Source organism: Melozone crissalis, unplaced genomic scaffold, assembly GCF_028551555.1.
Source record: "Melozone crissalis strain CALT ecotype California unplaced genomic scaffold, PUWL_Pcris_2 ptg000014l_1, whole genome shotgun sequence".
In the NCBI taxonomy this organism is placed as follows: Eukaryota; Metazoa; Chordata; class Aves; order Passeriformes; family Passerellidae; genus Melozone; species Melozone crissalis.
Genome location: NW_026535792.1, coordinates 18,721,583 through 18,740,882, shown reverse-complemented (window position 1 = coordinate 18,740,882; position 19,300 = coordinate 18,721,583). Strand labels below are relative to the sequence as shown.

The 19,300-nt window shown below is 47.1% G+C and overlaps 1 protein-coding gene across 3 annotated transcripts in view; it reads left to right on the top strand.

Moving 5' to 3' along the window:
- Positions 1 to 2,937: 2,937 nt before the first annotated feature.
- Positions 2,938 to 19,300, top strand: part of ZNF592 (zinc finger protein 592) — a 39,362-nt gene continuing 22,999 nt past the window's right edge. For 2 of the 3 annotated variants that reach the window (XM_054272908.1, XM_054272906.1), the window contains exons 1-2: positions 2,938 to 3,021; positions 6,625 to 8,927. In XM_054272908.1, coding sequence (XP_054128883.1) covers positions 6,633 to 8,927 — 2,295 coding nt within the window. In that variant the 5' untranslated portion in view covers positions 2,938 to 3,021; positions 6,625 to 6,632. Of the gene's footprint in view, positions 3,022 to 3,995; positions 4,052 to 6,624; positions 8,928 to 19,300 lie in introns of those variants that run through there. The other variant, XM_054272907.1, reaches the window with a different exon arrangement.

Below are 19,300 nucleotides of genomic sequence, written 5' to 3'. Positions count from 1 at the left end.
GTTTTCCTGTGTTTGTGGTGGATCACTGGTTGCACAGAGGGATCTTCAGTGAAGACATGCACCAGCTGATCAATATTTGTGTAAATGAGGAAAAAGACAGAAAAAACCAGTTTGGGGCAATGAAGAGGGCAGGCCCTGGGAGTGAGTGAGACCAAAAAAGCCAAAGTGATAGCTGTAAATGGTTTTAAATGTATACAGAAGCCATCTGTGTAATTAATTACCCTGATTTAAGTTACACCCCTTTTTTCATGTGTGTGTAGGTAACACCAAGGGCTACAGTGTTATCTTGGAGGAATGTTTGTGTCTGGGGATCCATACTCACCCTGCCAATAACAAATCTTCCCCCGAGTTTCTGAAACATTAATTACAGTTTTGTAACAGGCAAGTTTTGCAACCAGCTCAAGGTAATTCACTACAACACAGACGTCTGGCAGAAACAAATGAATCTCTGATGTGAAAACTGACAGTTGCTTAGACATGAATGCTCAAGACTTTGTAATGTTTGTTATTAAAAATAAAATGAGTCTCACTGTCCTTGCCAGCCTGCCTGCCTCCAAACACTTTTCAGCACACTGGCACCTGGGAAGAACCACTTCCCCCAGATAAAAAGCAAGCACCAACAACCCCAAGCAGGTCAAGAATTAAAAGTTAAGGTCCCACATATTCAGAGTGTTTCATCCAGGGGTTTCACTCTCTGAGGTGGGTTCCACCACTGTTGCTCCCTGCTCAGGCCTCAGCACCTCCCAAGTGCAGAGGGCTGCTCTGTGCCTTGTCTCCTTTTGTCTTTTCCACGTCAAATCACAGAATCCCAGACTGGTTTGGGTTGGAAGGTAAAGCCCATCCCATTCCACACCCCTGTCACGGACAGGGACACCTTCCACTAGATCAGGGTGCTCCAAGCCCTGTCCAGCCTTGGATACTTCCAGGGGTGGGGATTCCATAACATTTACAAAACAAGCCTAAAGGGACACATTTAAATTTTAAAAGAAAAACAAAGAGGAGGAAGATGTTTTGCTTCCAGATTTGTCAAATCACCACATGGGACTAATGTAGTTTTTAGGTCATGCTGAAAGACATGGACTTTCCTTAGAGCATTTTGTGTATTTGCTGTCTTGAGGAAGGGACCCCAGCCACTCCAGGGCTGTCTCTCCTCCTTGGCCATCTAAAGGGATGGAGCTAAATTCCCATTGGCATTACATTTCTTAATTATCACAATCCTTCAAATTACCACAGCTTTCCGGCAGGCTACGACTTGTTCGGGACTGTGACAGCTCTTAGTAAATTGTGTAACAAATGTCAGCTCTCTTACTAGATACAATTTAGAGGTTTTCATAGACATGTGCTAAAATTAGAGGTAACAGTTGCAATTTTGAAAATGTTTTCTGTTTGTGAGTCCCTTTGTCCTTTTGCTTGTTTTTGGAAACTGGCTATCACCTCCAAAAGAAGAAAAGTGATGACACTGATTCAGAAGTCAAAGATGTGAAGCTCCATGTGTCAGCTAGAAAAAAAGACTTTTTTTGCCCATGATGTCAAAGAAAAAATTAATTATTTAACTAGATAAAAAATAAATGTAGTATGAGCAGTGCTGTATGTTTGGTGCTGGGGGTAGATGGTTAAAATATCAGTTCACAGGAAGACAGCCTCAAGAAATATTGTTGATTTATTATGATAGGAGTGTGCATGTCCACACCTTAATACAAAATGTTTCACAGCATCTCAGAGTACTTGAAGTTGGAAAAGAACTCCTGAGGTCATCTGGGCCAGCTAATACTGGCTGCTCAGAAAATCCCAACTGCTTTTGAACACCTCCAAGGATGAAGACTCCACAGCCTTGGGCAGCCTGAGCCAGCCTGTGGTTACCATCACAGGGAAAAAGGATTTCCTGATGTGCATCAGTGTGTGCCCATGGCCTCTGCTCCTGGCACTGGGCACCACCACTGGGAAGAACCTGGCTCCTTCTTCTTTGCAGGTATTTGCAGACCTGGATGAGCCCTCCCTGACTTTGCTCTTCCATGGGATGAACAGTCTCAAGTCTCTCAGCCTTTCCTTCCAGGGGAGGTGCTTCAACCACTCCATGGCACCTCCACTATGTCCATGCCTCTCTTGTGCTGAGGAGCCCAGAACTGGACACGGATGGAGCACAACAATATCCACCACCCTCTCCTCATCCCGTGAATTTGCCATAGAATGGAAAGGGCCTTAAAGTTCATTCTGTTCCAGACTGTTCCATGGACAGGGACACCTTCCATTATCCCAGGCTGCTCCAAGCCCTGTCCAACCTGGCCTGAGACACTTCCAGGGATGGGGCAGCCACAGCTGCTCTGGGCAACCAGGAAGGCCTCGCTGTCCTCACAGGGAAGAATGTCTCCCTAACCTCTAATCTAAATCTACCGTTCTGGTAATTTCCATGCAGAAGGCATGAGGGATGGAAGCCCTTAGTAACCTGTGCTGACAGATCCCAGGCATCTCCTTGTCCTCGCTGTTTGGAAAGGGCTCCGGGGGTTATTGGCTCCGCCGCCTTGCCAGGATCAGGGTGAGGCTCCCCAGCCCGGAGCTCCGCTCTCGCCTTTATGAGAGATCAGCGGGTCCGTGGCGTAATGTGAGCGAACCGCAACAGGCCGGGTGTGGGACACACAGCGGGGAAGGAGCGGGAGACACGGAGCGGGGGCTGCAGCGGAGCCGATCCCAGGGCAGGTTTGGTGAGGGAACCGTAGAACAGCGGCAGCGCGGGGCCGCGGCGGCGTGAGGGGCGGCGGGACCGGGCCGGGGCCGTGGACGCCGCTGGCAGGAGCCTCCCGGAGGGAGAGCGGGGCAGCGGGGAAGGGAAGGGAAGGGAAGGGAAGAGAAGGGAAGGGAAGGGAAGGGAAGGGAAGGGAAGGGGGGGCGGTTCCGCTGTGCCCGGCCCGCCCCGCTCCGCCCCCGGCCCCACCCGCCGCCGCCGCCGCCATGTTGCGGCCGTTGGTGCCCGGTGCGGGGTGAGGCCGCGCGGGCCCGGTGGGCCCGGAGGAGCTGCCTGCGTGGGTGAGTCCTGCCCGCCCGCCCGGGCCCGGCCGCGCCGGGCCCGCCCCTCCCGCTGCCCTCCGCCCTCCCGCGCTCCCTCCCTCCCGCCGGCCCCGCGGCCGGGCGGTGCTGCCGCCCCGCGGGCAGGGCGGGCGGCCCCGCCGCCGGCGCACCGAGCCCTGCGCGCCCGCACCGGCTCTTCCGGCCCGCAGGCCGCCGCCGCTCCCCGTTCCTCAGCTCCCTGCCCCGATGGGCTGCGCTGCCCGCGGCGGCCCGGCCCGGCCCGGCCCGGCGGCGCCGGCACAAACTAAGTTCGGCGGGCGGCCCACGTGCGGCGGGGCCGGGCCGGGCCGGGCTGTCAGCGCGGGGGGCGGCGGGGCCGGCCTTTGTCTCGGGTGGGGACGGCGTGGGCTGGGGGCGGTGTGTGGGGATGTGGGTGTGGGTGTGCGGCTCTGTGTGTGCGGCAGTGCCACGGGCCGGACGGGTCCCTAGCCCGGCGGCCCCGTTCGCACCGAGAGCCGCACCGGGCTCATGAAACTTTCACGGGTCTCAGAGCCCCGGGTACCGATGCCACCGGGCCGCCCTCCGGTTCAGCCCTTCCCCGCAGCCCTGACAGCGGCCTCTGCCCCATCCCCTGCCTTCCCTGCGCTGCTGGCTCCTGCCATCCCTGCCTTCCCATGGGATTCCGGTGTCATGCAGTCTCTGCATCCCCTCCCGGAGACACCAGCCGGGCTTGAGCAGCCCTTGGCAGATGTTTTCCCTTGTACACTGTTTTGGTGAGGAATTTCCAATGGTTAAAATGGTTAAAATGACCAATATTTAATAATGGCAATGTACATGATAAATAATCCCCTACAGCAGGGGATTGGAGCTAGATGGTCATCAAGGTCCCTTCCAACCTAATCCATTCTCTTATTAATTTCCTTGGTGTAACTGGGGTTTCATGCTTCACTATTAAGTGGCAATCTCAAATCTCCTCCCTAGCTGGAAAGCTGCAGAGCATCTACTCCCAGTCTCCAGGAGTCCCTGGGAATAGCCCTGCTAGCAAAAGGTTTGTAAGGAGTGAGTGGAGGAAGTGGCTCCTGTGGTGCCTCTCCTTGGCTTTGAAGCTTATCCGTAGCACATGGCCCTGGGGTTTGACATCCTTCCCCAGGGCTTTTGTGGATGGCTTGGAGCCTTCCAGGTTTCCTGATTCCTGAAGAAATGTGTATATATAGTGAGGTTGATTTTGCACACTGGAATACACTCTTTACTCCATAAGTCCTTCTCCTTTGCTCACTGTGTTCACCTCTTCTGCTGCTTTGCAACTCTCAAGCTCCATGTTTTTGTTGGATCCCAAGTGTGGGTATTTGCAGTCCTTTGCACAAGAATGATGGAGTAAGGACAAAGGTCTTTATTTTAGCTTTCCTCACAGGCTAGTTTACATAATTCTCTTTAATATCCTTTTTTTGTTTGTTATCTGTGATCAGAAGTATACAGTGTTATGTATGTTATTTAAAAATCAATTTTGTTGATAAGATACTTATTCTCTAGAATCTGGGTCAAAACTTGCTTTATTCTGAGAAAGTGTAGCTTTGTGTATGACAAGTTTAAGATGCAGGTCTGTGGAGAAATACTTAGGGAGAGACTTGTGCCCTCATGGTTGCAAAGCCAGTAAAAGAGTGTTTTATAAGACTCAAAGATGAACACAAATCCTTCTGAAAAAGCAAGGTTTCATCCAAGAAAAGGATATTTTGAGATGCTGCAGATACATGGGATTTGTCTTGCATTTTAAAACGGATGCAGAGAGATGCTCCAGAGTGGGAAGGGGAAGGTCAGGAGTGATTGGCAGGCTCATTTTTCTCTGTACAAAACTCAGTCATGCCAGGTTATGGAATGAAATGTCTTCCTTGCAGAAGGGTTTGTGTGCCAGAAATGTTGGGAGCTGCATGGTGCCTAGCTCTCTCCCAGCTGGTACAACTTTTCCCACCCCAAGGAATGGGAAGTTTCAGGTCCATGCCTCTGCCAAGTGCAGTAATCTGTGTTGTCTCCAAAGTCCTTATCAAGTGCTGGGGATGTGGAGTGTGTGGATAATTTGGGCTTCCAGGGATTTCATGCCCAGCTGTGATTCCTTGAGGGAGGTGGTTGCAGATTATTGCATAGCCCTCTGTGGACCTTCATATTTGTGGTTTAATTTAAGAAGGAGTTTAGGTTCAGCCACAGCAAGCCACTTTTAAGCCAAGTAAATCTCTGCAGAGTGTTTTGCAGCAGATTAACCAAAGCAGCACCTCTGGGACTTGTGTAAAGCTCAAAGACCACTGTGTCCCTGTGCTCCACTCCAAGTGATTTCTCCTGGCCCAGGAGCTGTTCCCCATTCCAGCAGCCTGGCCAGAAGGGCTGAGCTTTGTTTGGTTTGGATGTGATGCTTGACAAACTTCTAAACTGCATGGTCAATAATGACAGCAGCCTTAAACCAGGCCCTTTTGGGGAGCCATCAGATGGTTTCTCTCTGTCCCTCTGCCTTGTGCCATGGTCCTGCTCCCAGTTCTGCCCTGTTATCCTGGAATCCACCCCCTCAGCCTCCCTGGCTTGCTGCTGGCTTTGGCAGCATTGTTGCAGCCCAAGTGGAGTGTGGCAGGACTCACCTTGCCTGTGGATGCTCCTTGCCAAGCAGGAACTGGTGCCCTGCTAGTTCTGTTGACACATTTTGTTTATTTTCCCCTCCCTTAGGTACAGCATGCACCAGTTCACATAAGTTTGGGGTTTAAATAAAATATATTAAAGGAATGACTCATTAAATGTTTGTGAAGTCTCTGTATTGTAGCGACTCGAAAATATTTTGGTTATCAGTGTAAATCCAGTAACCCTGACAGTAGAGAACACAAATGTTCTAGTAATTCTGTGCTGTCAGTTTTCATGCATCTCACCAGAGCTTGTAGGTTGCTTGTTGAGTCCCCACTTCCTTTTTGAAGAGCTTAGAAAGAAAGTGCTGGCTGGGAGCACAATTTCATCTTTCAACTTGGATATTCTTTATTCTATCTTTGGGCGGTTTTTGCTTCACATCATACTTAAGGATTGCCCCTGTTTCAGATAATCCTTCTTGGAACTGTTGTATTGAAATATTTACTGAAGACTTCTATTATTTAAATTGCTCAGGATAGGGAGTCATCTCAATTTCAGGTCTGTGTCTCTTGGGCCACCTGTTTGCCCCTGCCTTTCTTCCTTGAGAAAAGACTGAATTCTTCAAATGTGGCAATCTGTGGAGAAATCAGCAGTCATTGCTGCCTATTAGCTATACAAAAACCCCTCTGCTAATGTACTTCAGAACCTTCTGTCGAGGCTCATGATGGTGGCTGGCTTTGGATTAGTCCAGAGATGTCCCCTGCCTGAGCTGGGTGTGGTTCCCAAGGTGATGCTTGTGCCAGCTCTGTTCTGGGGGATCCTGGGATGAGGGGATGCTTGCTGTCTCTCACTGTGCTGCCTGAAGCACCTCTGAGGAGCAGCTCTGCCCACGCCCCAGGCTTCGTGCAGCTGGGATTTTTGTCACAGAAAAAAGTCCTGATTTTTTGATGCACATGAGTCTTACAAAGTTTGTCCATGGGGGAAATACATTGACAAAGTATTTTTTGTGCTTTTTGATTGTAGCTTTCATCATGGGGGACATGAAAACCCCTGACTTTGATGACCTCTTGGCTGCTTTTGACATCCCTGATCCAACCAGTCTCGATGCTAAGGAGACCATTCCATCAGCTGGGGAGGAGAATGAGAATCACCTGAAGTCCTCAGGAATGTGCATGGATGAGAATGTGTCCTTGTCCCACTCTCTGCCTCCCTCCGATGCACCCGTGGTCAGTGTGATAGTGAAGAACACGAGTCGCCAGGAGTCTTTTGAGGCAGAAAAGGAGGGGAATCACCTTGGAACTGGTCTGTTACACAATGGCTTTCGTGGCTCTGATCTGCCAGCTGAGGCTCATGCTTTGGTCCATAATTATGGCAAGTTTGAGTCAACTTTTATTAATGGTGACAGCTCGAGAGGTTACTCTGATAAACTGGACGAGTCCAAGTCAGAGCCTTTGCCAACATTTAGTCAGTTTAGCCCCATTTCCAGCCCTGAACCAGAGGATACATTCAAAGAGAACAGTATTGGGGATAAACCCAAACATGCCCAAACTCCCTATTTTCCACCACCTTCAATATATGTCCCAACAGGGGCTTCAGTCCTGGATCATCTTAGGAAGGTGCCAGAGCCTGAATTAAGCATGTTTGATCAGTACTGTAAAAAGGAACAGAAGACAGAAATCCACTGCCAGCCAGAGAATAGGCTGGAAATGAGCAGGAGAGAGCAAGACAGAGCAGTGGAGAGGTTTGCAGAGTCAGGCAAGGACTTGTTAGATACCAACAGCTTTCTTGGGGAAGGCTTGGTGTTTGGAGACCTCCCTCACAACAATTTAGGAGATGGCAAGGGGTCTGTGCCTGAGCTAAACATGTCTTCATCCATACCACCTCGGCAGAGGCTAAAGCCAACTCATTCCAAGCTGTCATCCTGTGTGGCAGCATTAGTAGCTCTTCAGGCCAAAAAGGTTGTGTGTGTCCCAAAAAGCGATCAGCCAAATTTTACCAAGGAACCTGGTCCTTTCAAAGACGGGACGAAGGGAAGCCCAAAAATGCCCAAGTCGCCAAAGAGTCCCCGCAGCCCCCTGGAGGTGGTGAGGAAGGCTGGCAAGCAGCCCGAGAGTCCTCGCAGTGTGTGCAGCGACAGCAGTGGGAAAGGCTCTCCCTCCATGGCAGCTGGCTCTCCGCCAGCCATTCCCAAAGTCAGAATAAAGACTATCAAGACATCTTCCGGTGAAATTAAAAGGACTGTAACCAGAATTTTGCCAGAAAATGATGAGTTGGGCAAGTCTTCCGAAGAGTCGCCTGCAGAAACCTCTTCTGCCGAAGAGTTTATCAAATCTTTCCCATCCCCTGATACTAGTGCAGTTACAGAAGGTGAGGCTGGCAGGAATTCAACCAAAAACGGGGCTGCTGTGGCTATCCAGCTGTCAAACGTAGTGAGTCCTTACTCAGACAGTGTGAAAATGGACATTGCAAACAGCACTTGCACCGTGTCCTTATCTCCCCTGCCCAACTGCGGCGGCGGTGCCGTCAAGGTGGGGGTCAAGAGGCAGCAGCCATCCAGCACGGCCACCTCCAGCCTCCTTCCCAAAGCTGTGCACTTGGCAAATCTCAACTTGGTGCCCCACAGCGTTGCTGCTTCTGTTACAGCCAAGACATCGGCGCAGAGGCGGAGCCAGCCTCAGGTGACGCAGATGTCAGTGCCGCTGGTGCACCAAGTCAAGAAAGCTGCTCCCGTTGTCATGGAGGCATTCCATAAAGTGCTGCACAGTGCCAATCCGGTGCCCATATATACTCCAAACCTCAGCCCCCCAGCTGACACTAGTATTAATTTACCTGCCTCTGGGTATTGTTGCCTGGAATGTGGGGACTCGTTTGCCTTAGAGAAAAGCCTGACTCAACACTATAGTAGGCGAAGCGTTCACATTGAAGTCATGTGCACTCAGTGTTCAACTATGCTCCTTTTTTTTAATAAGTGTAGCCTGCTTAAACATGCACGAGATCACAAGAGCAAAGGATTTATCATGCAGTGTTCTCAGCTGCTCATGAAACCAATTTCCATAGACCAAATGTTTTCACCTTCTCCTACAAGCTCTTCAGCCTCTCCAGCTTCTCAGACTTTTCTCTCCTCCTCTCCTCCACCCAAGTCTAGTGCTGCTTCAGGAGGTGGGGTAGGGATTTCTGCGAGCACTCAGCCAGCCCTGCCTCTCTACACAGACCCACAGAGGCTAATCCGTCATGGATCTAAGTGTTTGGAGTGTAACAAGCAAGAGCAGGATTACACTTCTTTAGCAGCTCATTACCAGAGAACCTCAGAAGATAATGAGAGACTGGTAAGTCATCATTTTAATGTTATTAGTTAAATCTCTCCTAGTTTAAAGAGATTGTCCTCAAGGGGAAAAGTAGGCATGGTGGTGGGAGATGAGTTGCTTTGCCTAAAAAATGCTTATGGGGAGAATTTGGAATGCACATGAGCCCAGACGCGTGCGTGTGAAGAGATGTTTAGCATTGTTTGCTTGCCTTCTTTCTGCCCTCTGCCAGTAAAAAGAGCATAGTAAGGAGACTATGGAGATCCTTGAGTGTCACAGAAAGGTGATGGAGATGAAAGATCCCTTGGATGAGGCGTTCAGAGAAGCTGTAGGGGAGGATCAGCGGAGCGTTACCTGGAACAGGTTTTGTGCTGTAAGCGTGGCTGGAGGAGATCTGGCACAGCTCAGTGTTGCCTTTCCTGCAGCTGGTGCCAGAACCTTCCGTGTGAGGCATTGCACATGGGCTGTTATTGTTGCTGTTGGTGTGGTCAGCTGTGTGTGGGACAGGCCTGCTGTGGTATGTGGGGGAAAGGCTGGTTCTGGCTGCTTTTGTCCTGTGGGTGCATAGCAGGGTTGGAGAGCCTTGTTAGTGGCTTCCTGCCTTCCTCCTGTACTGCCCTGCTCAGCTTTCCACCACCTTGATGGACCTGGTTGGAATCCCCTTAAATTAAACTCCAGTTTAGGTTCCCCTGATGAAGAGAACATGATTATTGTTGTGGACCATACACTTTGTTTATGGCTTTTATTTTGGAAGATGTGGTCACTCTTGTTCAAGTGTTAACCAGCTGCAGTTGAAGAGGAGGAGTACTCCCTTCTCCTTATCTCTTTGGATGAGGTGAAAGCTTTCCAGCAGAGCTGGCTCCCCCTCCAAGGGCTGCAAAAACCAGGGCTCCATGCCAGCATTTGGGAGGATGACCACATCTCTGCCATGGCTGTGAGAGCACCTGCACTCTCCAGAGCCTCCCTGTGCTGTTTGAACGGCTTGCAGGAGTATTGAGGTTGTTGTGGTCTCATTTAGATAGTTTGTTATCTTAAATTCATCAGCCACCAAAAAAAATAGATTATGGCTGAATGGTTTTGATGTTGTAAAAAATGGTGAGGCCAGAAGGGATCAGTGTGGCCACGTAATCAGGTTTCTTGCCTGAGGCAGGTCGGTGAGCACTGCACTCTGTCAACACACCAACTTATTTTTCAACTCTAATGCTTTTTTAGGAAATGTCAGCAGTCTGGCATTAAAACTTCCAGGAGAAGGGATATACACTGAGTGCTCCAAAGTGATCTAAAATGTTAATCAGTGGCATTAAAAATGTACTTCCTTACTTCTGTTGTGGGATTATCAATTCAAGAGTTCCTTAAAGAGGAAAAGAATGTGTGATAGTAGGTATTTTTAGCTTGTAATCAAATAATTTATTCTGTAACTTAACCAAGAATAGAGTTTACGCCTCTCATGTCAAGTAGTTCTGCTAGATGTGGGATTATTTTTGGGGTATTTTTCTGAAGAGAAGCACTGGAAAAAGAGGCTACTTTGGAGCTCCTGAAACCAGTTCCTCCCTGTAAGATCTTCCCATGCTTACCCTGCACAGGATGCATGCACTGCTCTGGGAGTGCTTTTCCACTGTGTATTTGCTGTCCTGCAGGCTGCCCAGTGCTGCCCCGTGCTGTTCCCAGAACATCTGTTTCAATAAAGTTGTTACAATTCTAAAGGAAATGAACATTTGTGCCCCATGCCTGTAATGGTGTGTGTGGGTTTGGCAGTAGCTGATGGAAACCATCCCTCTGCCTTTTTAGAGCCCAGGTGTTTGGTGTCACTGGGCTGAGAGGTAAAAGGATGGGTGGAATTCAGTGGATCCCTGATTCTCTGAGCTGCCCAAGGGAAAAGCTGTGGGTGACCTTCACACCCTGTGTGGCTCCCAGCAGCACCAAGGTCTGAGAAGCTGAAGGTTTTGCATGTAGAGTATTAATGAATGTAATACTATTAATCATGGTGTGAGAGGGTTGTAGGTGAAGCTGTTGGAATTTGTGCCATAAACTCCTGGAATAGGAGAACATGGCCACCCCTTTCTGAGAGATACCCTGACTCTGCGTTAATTTAATTCTTTCTGTTTTGGTGAGAAAAAAGAGAAGTGTTGGTATAAGCAGGAGAGGATCAAGTGACTGATTTTGCAACACTTTCTTACATGGTAGAAGTGGTTAAAAACTCTGCAGAGTTGGGCCAGGACACTTGTTTTTTGTTAGAAATTGGGTGTAGATAAATTCTTCCCTGTGATGGGGTGAGTCTCTGGTGTGGGTTGCCCAGAGAAGCTGTGGCTGTTCCATCCCCATAATGTTCAAGGTGAGGTTGGATGGGGCTTGGAGCAACCTGGGTTAGTGGGAGGTTCCAGGGACTGGAATGAGATGATCTTCAAGGTCCCTTCCACCCAAACCAGTCTGAGTTTCTCTGATTCTCTGAAATTGGGTTACTGAGGATGGCATTGATGTAACACCTGTAGTAAACGTATTTTAGTGCCCTGGTAATGGTTCAAAACCACCATGTCCACAGGGCAGAAGATGTTGATTTACATACTGGTACATCTAATTAAAACCACAGTCCACAGCAGTTGTTGTGCTTGATCCACAGCAAGCTGCAGTGGTGGGACAATCTGTCAGGATGCAGAAATAGTATTAATTGTTGTGGGCAAACCTGGTTATGAACCACATCCCTAGATCTCAAGGGACTAATTATCTAGAGTTTTAGCATAATTTTGTGCATTTTGAATAAAAACTGTGTATTGCTTCCTCCATACCTGATGTCTGTCTCACTGTGTTGAGATGCTGGTTTAGAAGTGGTGGTATGGGGTGTGGTTGTCATAGTTTCTTAAAGACAGCAAAAAACTGCACTCTGATAAAAAATACAAAAAAAAATCCAAATTAATTTCTTACTCAACCTCAGAACTCAGGCACAACCTCTTTACCATGCCTCACTGAGAAACTAGGAAGTGCTGATGCTTTCCACATAAAGACTTGGATTGATTTATGCCTTCTAAGGAGCTTTCAGAAGTAGCAGGGCAGGTCCCCTTTGTATTATGGCCAAAAGCTTTTAATCTGTGACTGTTCAGATGCTTGGTACTAGATTGTCCCTAAAAAATGAGGATGCTTGGAAAGGGTAGATGAATGGAATGAATGGAAAGAGCAACTTCAGCTGAAGGGAAAGGGTAAAAGCAATTTATCCACAGCACCTGGGTTTGTACTAGAAGGTGGAGAGCTGTGCAAAATAAGCCAGGTGATTTTTGATCCATGTTCTTGGAAGCTTTTCTGTTAAATGACACCACATCTGGATGCACATCTGCTGTGACTGTACCTTGTGAGAACAAACAGGCTTTGAAGTGCTCAGTTCTGGTGCCTTTAACTCAAAAACGTTTTGGACATGGCATTGGTGTGGCACCTTGCTCAGAAGGAAGGGCTGATCCAGTGGGGTTGATGAAGAAAATAAAGAGCAGGAGAGGCTTATTTTTCAGTGTGGTGTTTTCAGTTCCCCAGAAGCTGAAGGACAAGCACCCTGTGATAAGAGCAGGAATGATTGGATTGGAGAGGGGGAAGAGCCTGAGCTGTCTCTGCTCCATGACAAAACTTACCCTGTGCTGATACTGAACACTTTTCACTTCAATTGGAATTTCTTACCATGACTTTTTGAATTACTCTGACATTTCAGGTTTCTCAGAGCTGCTTGAAAGGGGATTGTTGGTTTTTCTCTTTCCTCCAGATGATGGCTTGGGAAATACCTGGTGTTCCATGGCTGTGGGTAAATCCTGCATAAATAGGATGGATAAATTACTTTCCTAGGCGTGGCCAAAATGTGAGTGACATGGCTGGGTCACATTTCTATTGCAGGAAGGAAGAAAGATAGTGATGTGGTCTAGACAGCAGGGAAAGGAGGAGATTTGGAGCAAGTGGGAGGAGGAGAGGGGGGTGATGATGTGCTTGAGAAGGTGCTGTGGTTTTCTAAAGGAAAAGACCTTTAAAAAATGATGGAGAGCTTGACCTTAATGTTGTATTTTTAAACATGTACATGATTGCAGTTGCTCAGAGCACAGCAGGGTTTATTTTGGTACAGAATATGTGTAGGATGAAGGCAGTTCCTCCCAGCTGAATACTGTGGTGGGATGGGATGGGATCTCCATGGCTTGCAGGGAGGATACAGGCTTGCATAATTCACTTCAGAAACATAAAGAACTGGGTTTATCAGATATATGTTTTGAATGGATCATCTTGATGCCTTTTTTGGCAACTAGTGAGGCCAATTCTGCAATTTTTTCAAGCTTGTGAATCAAGCAGCTCAGTGGGACCTGTGTGCTGCTTTTCCATTGCTGAACTACAAGAAGGAGGCAGTATGGGAATTAGAATAACTGGCAGGTTGGATTTGTTCAAAGCAGAAGCTGAGCTCTGTGTAGGCATTATCCTTGACAGATGTTGAAGAGGTGGTACCAGATGTTCCATGTGACTTCAGGTCTGTTTGGTTTGATACACTGGTTTATTTTAGAGCAAGATTTTTGGGGGTTGAAGGGGGAAAGATATATAAGTAGGTGTAGTTTATGCCAAATTAATCTTTGTTTTTGGAATAGAGAAATGAGTTTATCCTCATCTCCTTGATGTTCAATGAGATGGTTGCATGAAGAATGAATATACTGCAGAAGTTGGATTGTGAGGTTGGAGCAGAATCAGGTAAACTCCTGCAAATAATTGCAGCTGGGATCAGGTTTTTATGAGATCTCCTGAGGGATGGTTTTGGGTATCTGTGGAGTTAATATTTGTGTTAAGGAGACCTTGTAGGGTGACTGTGTTAAAAGATTTGCTGAACCAAACTAACAAAGAAAGAAGTAATGGAAAATGTGGAGTTTTTTACAGGAGGTTCTGGATGATCTTTAAGATGGAATAGGAATGGTATGAAAAGCAACCAAAGGCAGGATTTTTGATCTTGAGAACTCTGAATGACTGAGGTAACACAGTTGTGCAGGAGATTTCTGTCAATCTGCAGCAGCAGCCAGGGCTGTGGTGATGCTCCCTCGTGCTAGCAATAACTCAGCTGGAGAGGAGTGTATTGTTTTGTTTATCAGAATAGATTGGAGTAACTGAGGGAAGAATGACCAGAAATGGAAACATGATCTCTTAAGGGGAAATTAAAACCACTTTATGAGTTTAGCTTGGCAAAGGCCTGGAAAATGAGGGTGGGTGGGTGTCCTTCAGCACTGAAGCAGACAAAGGATTAAGGTGAGGATAGTGGCACTGTTTTCCCCCACGAGAAAGTAAATCTGCCCTCAAGAAATGCTTCCTGTACTCACAGGAATTCCTCTGGGCAGTTCATCAGCATCAGACAGTTTTCAGGGCTCAAATTACAGGAGAGGAACAAAGCCCATGCAGCTCCTGGTGCCTGAATTTGGGATGTGCTTTTCATTACAGGGTGTTCTCTATCCACTCTCACCCTGTATCTGGTGTGATCTTTGTAGAATTGAGCTTTTTAATTTGGGGGCAGTAATGATGCAAAAGAGACTGAAATAGATTTATGGAGAAAATCAGAGGACAGTGTGTGATCAGCACAGGAATGAATTCTGGAAGAGTTTGCAGCAGAAGGAACGGAACAAAGGACACAAACTGGTTTTGAGACAGAGCTTATTTGTTTTCTTGGCAAGGAGAGACCACAATAACATGTGCAAGAATTAAAAGTACTTCCTGACCCTCTTGGGCATAATTGTCTATCTACTGGTAACCAGAGATATTTAATCCTTTTTTCTTTTCCTTTCTTATTTGACTTGACCACCCGAAATCCACCGAGATAGCTACCAACTCTAATCAAAGAACATAAACTCAGGACCTCTGAATTTTTTTGAACCTTTTGTTCTCCTTACTTTTTTCTTCTTCTTTTCTCTTTTTTTTTTTTTGTCCAATAAGAATTTTTCAATGAGTTGTGATGTCTCCTGTTTATGTACCACCTACACAAGTAATTTAAAAGCAATTTTATTGCTGCCTTTTCTTTTTCTTCTTCCTTCCCTGTCTTAAATCAATGCTTTATAATTTATTGGATAAAACTTGCCAGGAGCTAGTAGAACCACATGCTGCCCTGATAATTTCCCAGCAGCAAAAAAAAAGAAAGGAAGCAGCTGTATTTTTCCTATTTTTCTCTTCCTTCCCCCCTTCAAGTTCATGTTTTAATTTAGAAAACAAGAGGTTTGAAAATCAGCAAAAAATTCCCTTAAAGCATATGTTTTCTCCCTGTCCCAAACGAAGAGTGATTAATGCAGTCCTTTGGTACTAGTGAGGATAGATTTTGTTTTTTATAGAAATTTTCCCTGTGGATTTTGTAGGAGCAAAGGGATGGAAGATGTTCTGATGAAAGCATGTTGGGGAAATGGAGCTGCTGGGAGAGAAGACAAAGTGGCAGGATAGCAGAGCCTGGGCAGAGGATGAGGAGGAGAGGCTGGTGAGGAAGAAAAGCCAGGGTGTGGCTCCATGGTCTGCTTAAATCAGTTTGTGATCTGTTGCCATGAGGGACCAATCCCACCCTCTCCTCCTTCCCCACCCATGCCTGGCCCTGGTGGTCCTGCAGGCCCCAGAGGACTGGGAGCAGCTGGAGGGAAGAGGATAAAGGAGCAGGAACTGGAGGCCAGGACATGGCTGAGAGTGAGGAGGAGGGGGGGATAGCTGGGGACAGGGGGTTGTCCTGGGTGGGATGGAAATGGGCTGGAAGCTGGTGTCTGCTGGCACTAAAAGGAAGAGTCTGGCTCCTGCATTCTTCGTCCAGCTGGGCACCCATGATGCTGCCCCAGGCAAGCTGGAGCTGTGACTGGAGAGCTCTGTGGCAGTGGTGATGGTCTGCTCTGTCCTGCTGGGAGGAGAGGGTGCCCTCTGAAGTGTCTAATGCTTCTGCAAACACCAGGGCAATAAACACAACCTCCAACCAGAGAAACTGTGGCTGCTGCATCCCTGGAAGTGTTCAAGGCCAGATTGGCCAGGGCTTGGAGCAACCTGCTCGAGTGGGAAGTGTCCCTGCAGGGTAGAGGCCTTTAACATCACCACTGTAAGAAAAGAGAGGGAATGTTCCTATGAACACATGGGGTCACACTGGGGGCTTGAAAGTGTGGATGTGAAAAGTCATTTAATCCACTTTGGGATCATTTTAGCCAGTGGAAGTTCAGATTTCTGGTTGGAACTAAGTGCCCACCCAGCCTTCTTCCTCACACCCTGCCCTGCTCCATCATGGAGTCCTTCTGTGACCGTGCTCACAGGGGTCTGAGGATCAGGGAAGAGATGAGGATCTGACTCCATGTTTCAGAAGGCTTGATTTATTATTTTATGATATATATATATTATATTAAAACTACACTAAAAGAATAGAAGAAAGAATTTCATCAGAAGGCTGGCTAAGAATAGAAAAAGAAAGAATGATAACAAAAGCTTGTGGCTTGGACAGAGAGTTTGAACCAGCTCTCTGTGATTGGCCATTAATTAGAAACAACCACATGAGCCCAATCACAGATGCACCTGTTGCATTCCACAGCAGCAGATAATCAATGTTTACATTTTGTTCCTGAGGCCTCGCAGCTTGTCAGGGGGAAAAATTCTAAGGGAAGGATTTTTCATAAAAGATGTCTGTGACATCCTTCCCACGGGAGACAGTCTGTCATGAGCAGCTTTGTCATGAGTCCTTTCCACAGTGCAGTTCTTGAGGATCTGCCCTGGGATCACTCCTTTCCATGGGGTGAGTCCTGCAGGAACAGGCTGGAAGAGCATGGGCCTCCCATGGGGTCAGAGATCCTGCCAGAAACCCTGCTCCAGCAAGAGCTGCAGTGTCCTACAGGGCACATCCACTGTGGTCCTCCATGGATCAGAGGGGGACAGCCACTGTCACCATGGATTCATGATGGTGTGCTCTGGCATCTCGCATCTTCTCCCTCCTCTTTCCCGGCTGCTGCCCAGCATCTTATACCTTCTCCTGATCTGTTATCCCAGAGGTGCTGCTCAAGGGCTCGGTCCTGGCCAGTGGCAGGTCCCTCACAGAGCTCTGTGTGACATGGGGACAGCTTCTGGTGTCTTCTCAGAGGTCACCTGTCACAGACATCTTTTATGGAAAATCCTTTCCTTAGGATTTTTCCTCCTGAGAAGCTGAGAGGCCTCAGGAACAAAATGTAAACAATGGTTATCTGCTGCTGTGGAATGCAACAGGTGCATCTGGGATTGGGCTCATGTGGTTGTTCCTAATTAATGGCCAATCACAGTCAGCTGGCTCAGGCTCTCTGTCCCAGACACAAACCTTTGTTATCATTCTTTCTTTTTCTATTCTTAGCCAGCCTTCTGATGAAATCCTTTCTTCTATTCTTTTAGTATAGTTTTAATATAATATATATATATCATAAAATAATAAATCAGCCTCCTGAAACCTGGAGTCAGATCCTCATCTCTTCCCTCATCCTCAGACCCCTGTGAACATGGTCACAGTCACCCCTGCAGCCCCTCCCAACCAAAACCTTGCCACGTAAACCTGCTACAGTGGGTCAAAAGAAAATATACCAAAACTGAAATTCTTGAAATTACAGCTGAGATCATAAAGAGAAAAGAGCTACAGATTTTGCAAATTCAGAAGGAAGCTGATTTGATGCAATATTGTCTAAGGTCTGTGATGGATTTTTCCATTGCAATTCCACTTTGTTTCTCTAAGCTGTCGAGTTTCTAGATTACATCAATGCTTTAACCAGGGGTTTTTCCATGTATAAAAAATGCATTTTGTGTTTATTTCATGGCCTTACTTTCCAGAGATAAGTTTTTATTGGAGTGCCTTACTGCAGGTGTGCTGGGATGATTGAGATATTGTGTAGGAGTTGGTCTTGGTGCAGGTCTGGGGAGGACACTGGATTTGGGAGTGTTGAAGAGTTAGTGAGGTTCAAGGATACAAATACAAAAGGTCAATGGGAGGAGGAGGAGGAGGAGGGATGCAGCAATGAGGCTGAGGATGAATTGATGTGAGGTGGGAGGGTGCTGAAGGTCAGGCAGGCTCCCTCAGTGGCTGACAAAATAGGCAGCTATAATCTGAGGAAATAACAATTGCTGTCGTGCTTGGATATGGTTAATTAGAATAAAATTAGAATAAAATCTCTGCATTAGGGTTCTAGGTTTTTCTTCTTCAAATGAATAATCTTGAGTTTCTGTTGCAGGGGTGTTTTTCATCCATGAATTGAACATGTTAATGCAATGATGTGTGTTCATTTAGAGAGAGCCTTGGCAGGGGTTTAGTTCAGTTATTACAGCAACAGCAGATTCAGTTCTCTGCCTGCTGCTTCTCCTCAGACTGGCAAAATGTTGTGTGGCAGTGCTGTCACCTGGATGGTTGGAATAAGTCCAAAATAGCCCTCCAAGCATCTGGAGCCAGTGATCCCAGAGGGCTGTGGGCAGGGGAGCATGGGGGGCGGAGGTGCCAGCTGTGCCCCAGAGCCAGCACATGGCACCCCTGCAGTGCCACCCTGCGGAGGGACACAGGGGCTGGCACTGATCCCAACCAGGCAGGCAGGGAGACCTACTGAGAAGTTAACCTTTAACTTTAAAGTTAACCTTTAACTTTAACTGTGGCTAATTTAATTTAATTTAATTTATTTATTTTTTATATATATATATATATATAAATTTAATTTAATTGATCACTGTTTTTTTTTTATTTTTAATAGCAAGAGGATCCTGCTAATCTCTGTGATCCCTTGGCTGCCCCAGCAGTTCTGCCCAAAGCAGAAAAATTACAGCTTGCAAAAGGCTGGATTTGGGAAGAACTGGGGTTTTAGGGCACCACTGGCAGGGGATTTTTGGTTTGAATATATTAGGGGTAAGCATTTTTTGAAACATTAACAGTCTGCAAATACAGTTTCTGTTCCCCTATGACTGTTTAACTTTGAGTCTTTAGTATTTTTTTTTTTTAAGAGATAATTTGGCTTGTGAATCTTTTTCCTAGCCCTGGTTCCATGCCATAGGGTTGCTGCCCAAGTGTTTTTAACTGAAGCTCCATGATGATCCTGTCAAGGTGGATCCTTGTGATCTTGGGGCAGCTCTTAAGTGGATGTGGACTCCATGACCATCACTTAACTCTGGAACAGCAGAGACTAAAACTGCTGGAATGTTTCTTTGCTTATGCCAATTCCCTTTCCACAGGCACTGTCTGGGGCAAAACTCTGTGTTACTGTAAATGCCCTAATTTGCAAACACCTCTGTGGCCACAGGGTTGGGTTTAACAGACAAACTTTTTTGAGTAGTATGTTTTTTTCAATCTGCACTGTATCTCAGTGAATATTTAATTTTTTTCCCCTTTTGAAGAAGCTAATAAGTAAAAATGGGAATCAGCTCAAGTATTCCAAAATGGCTGATCTTCTGAGCATTTGTCTGTGTGT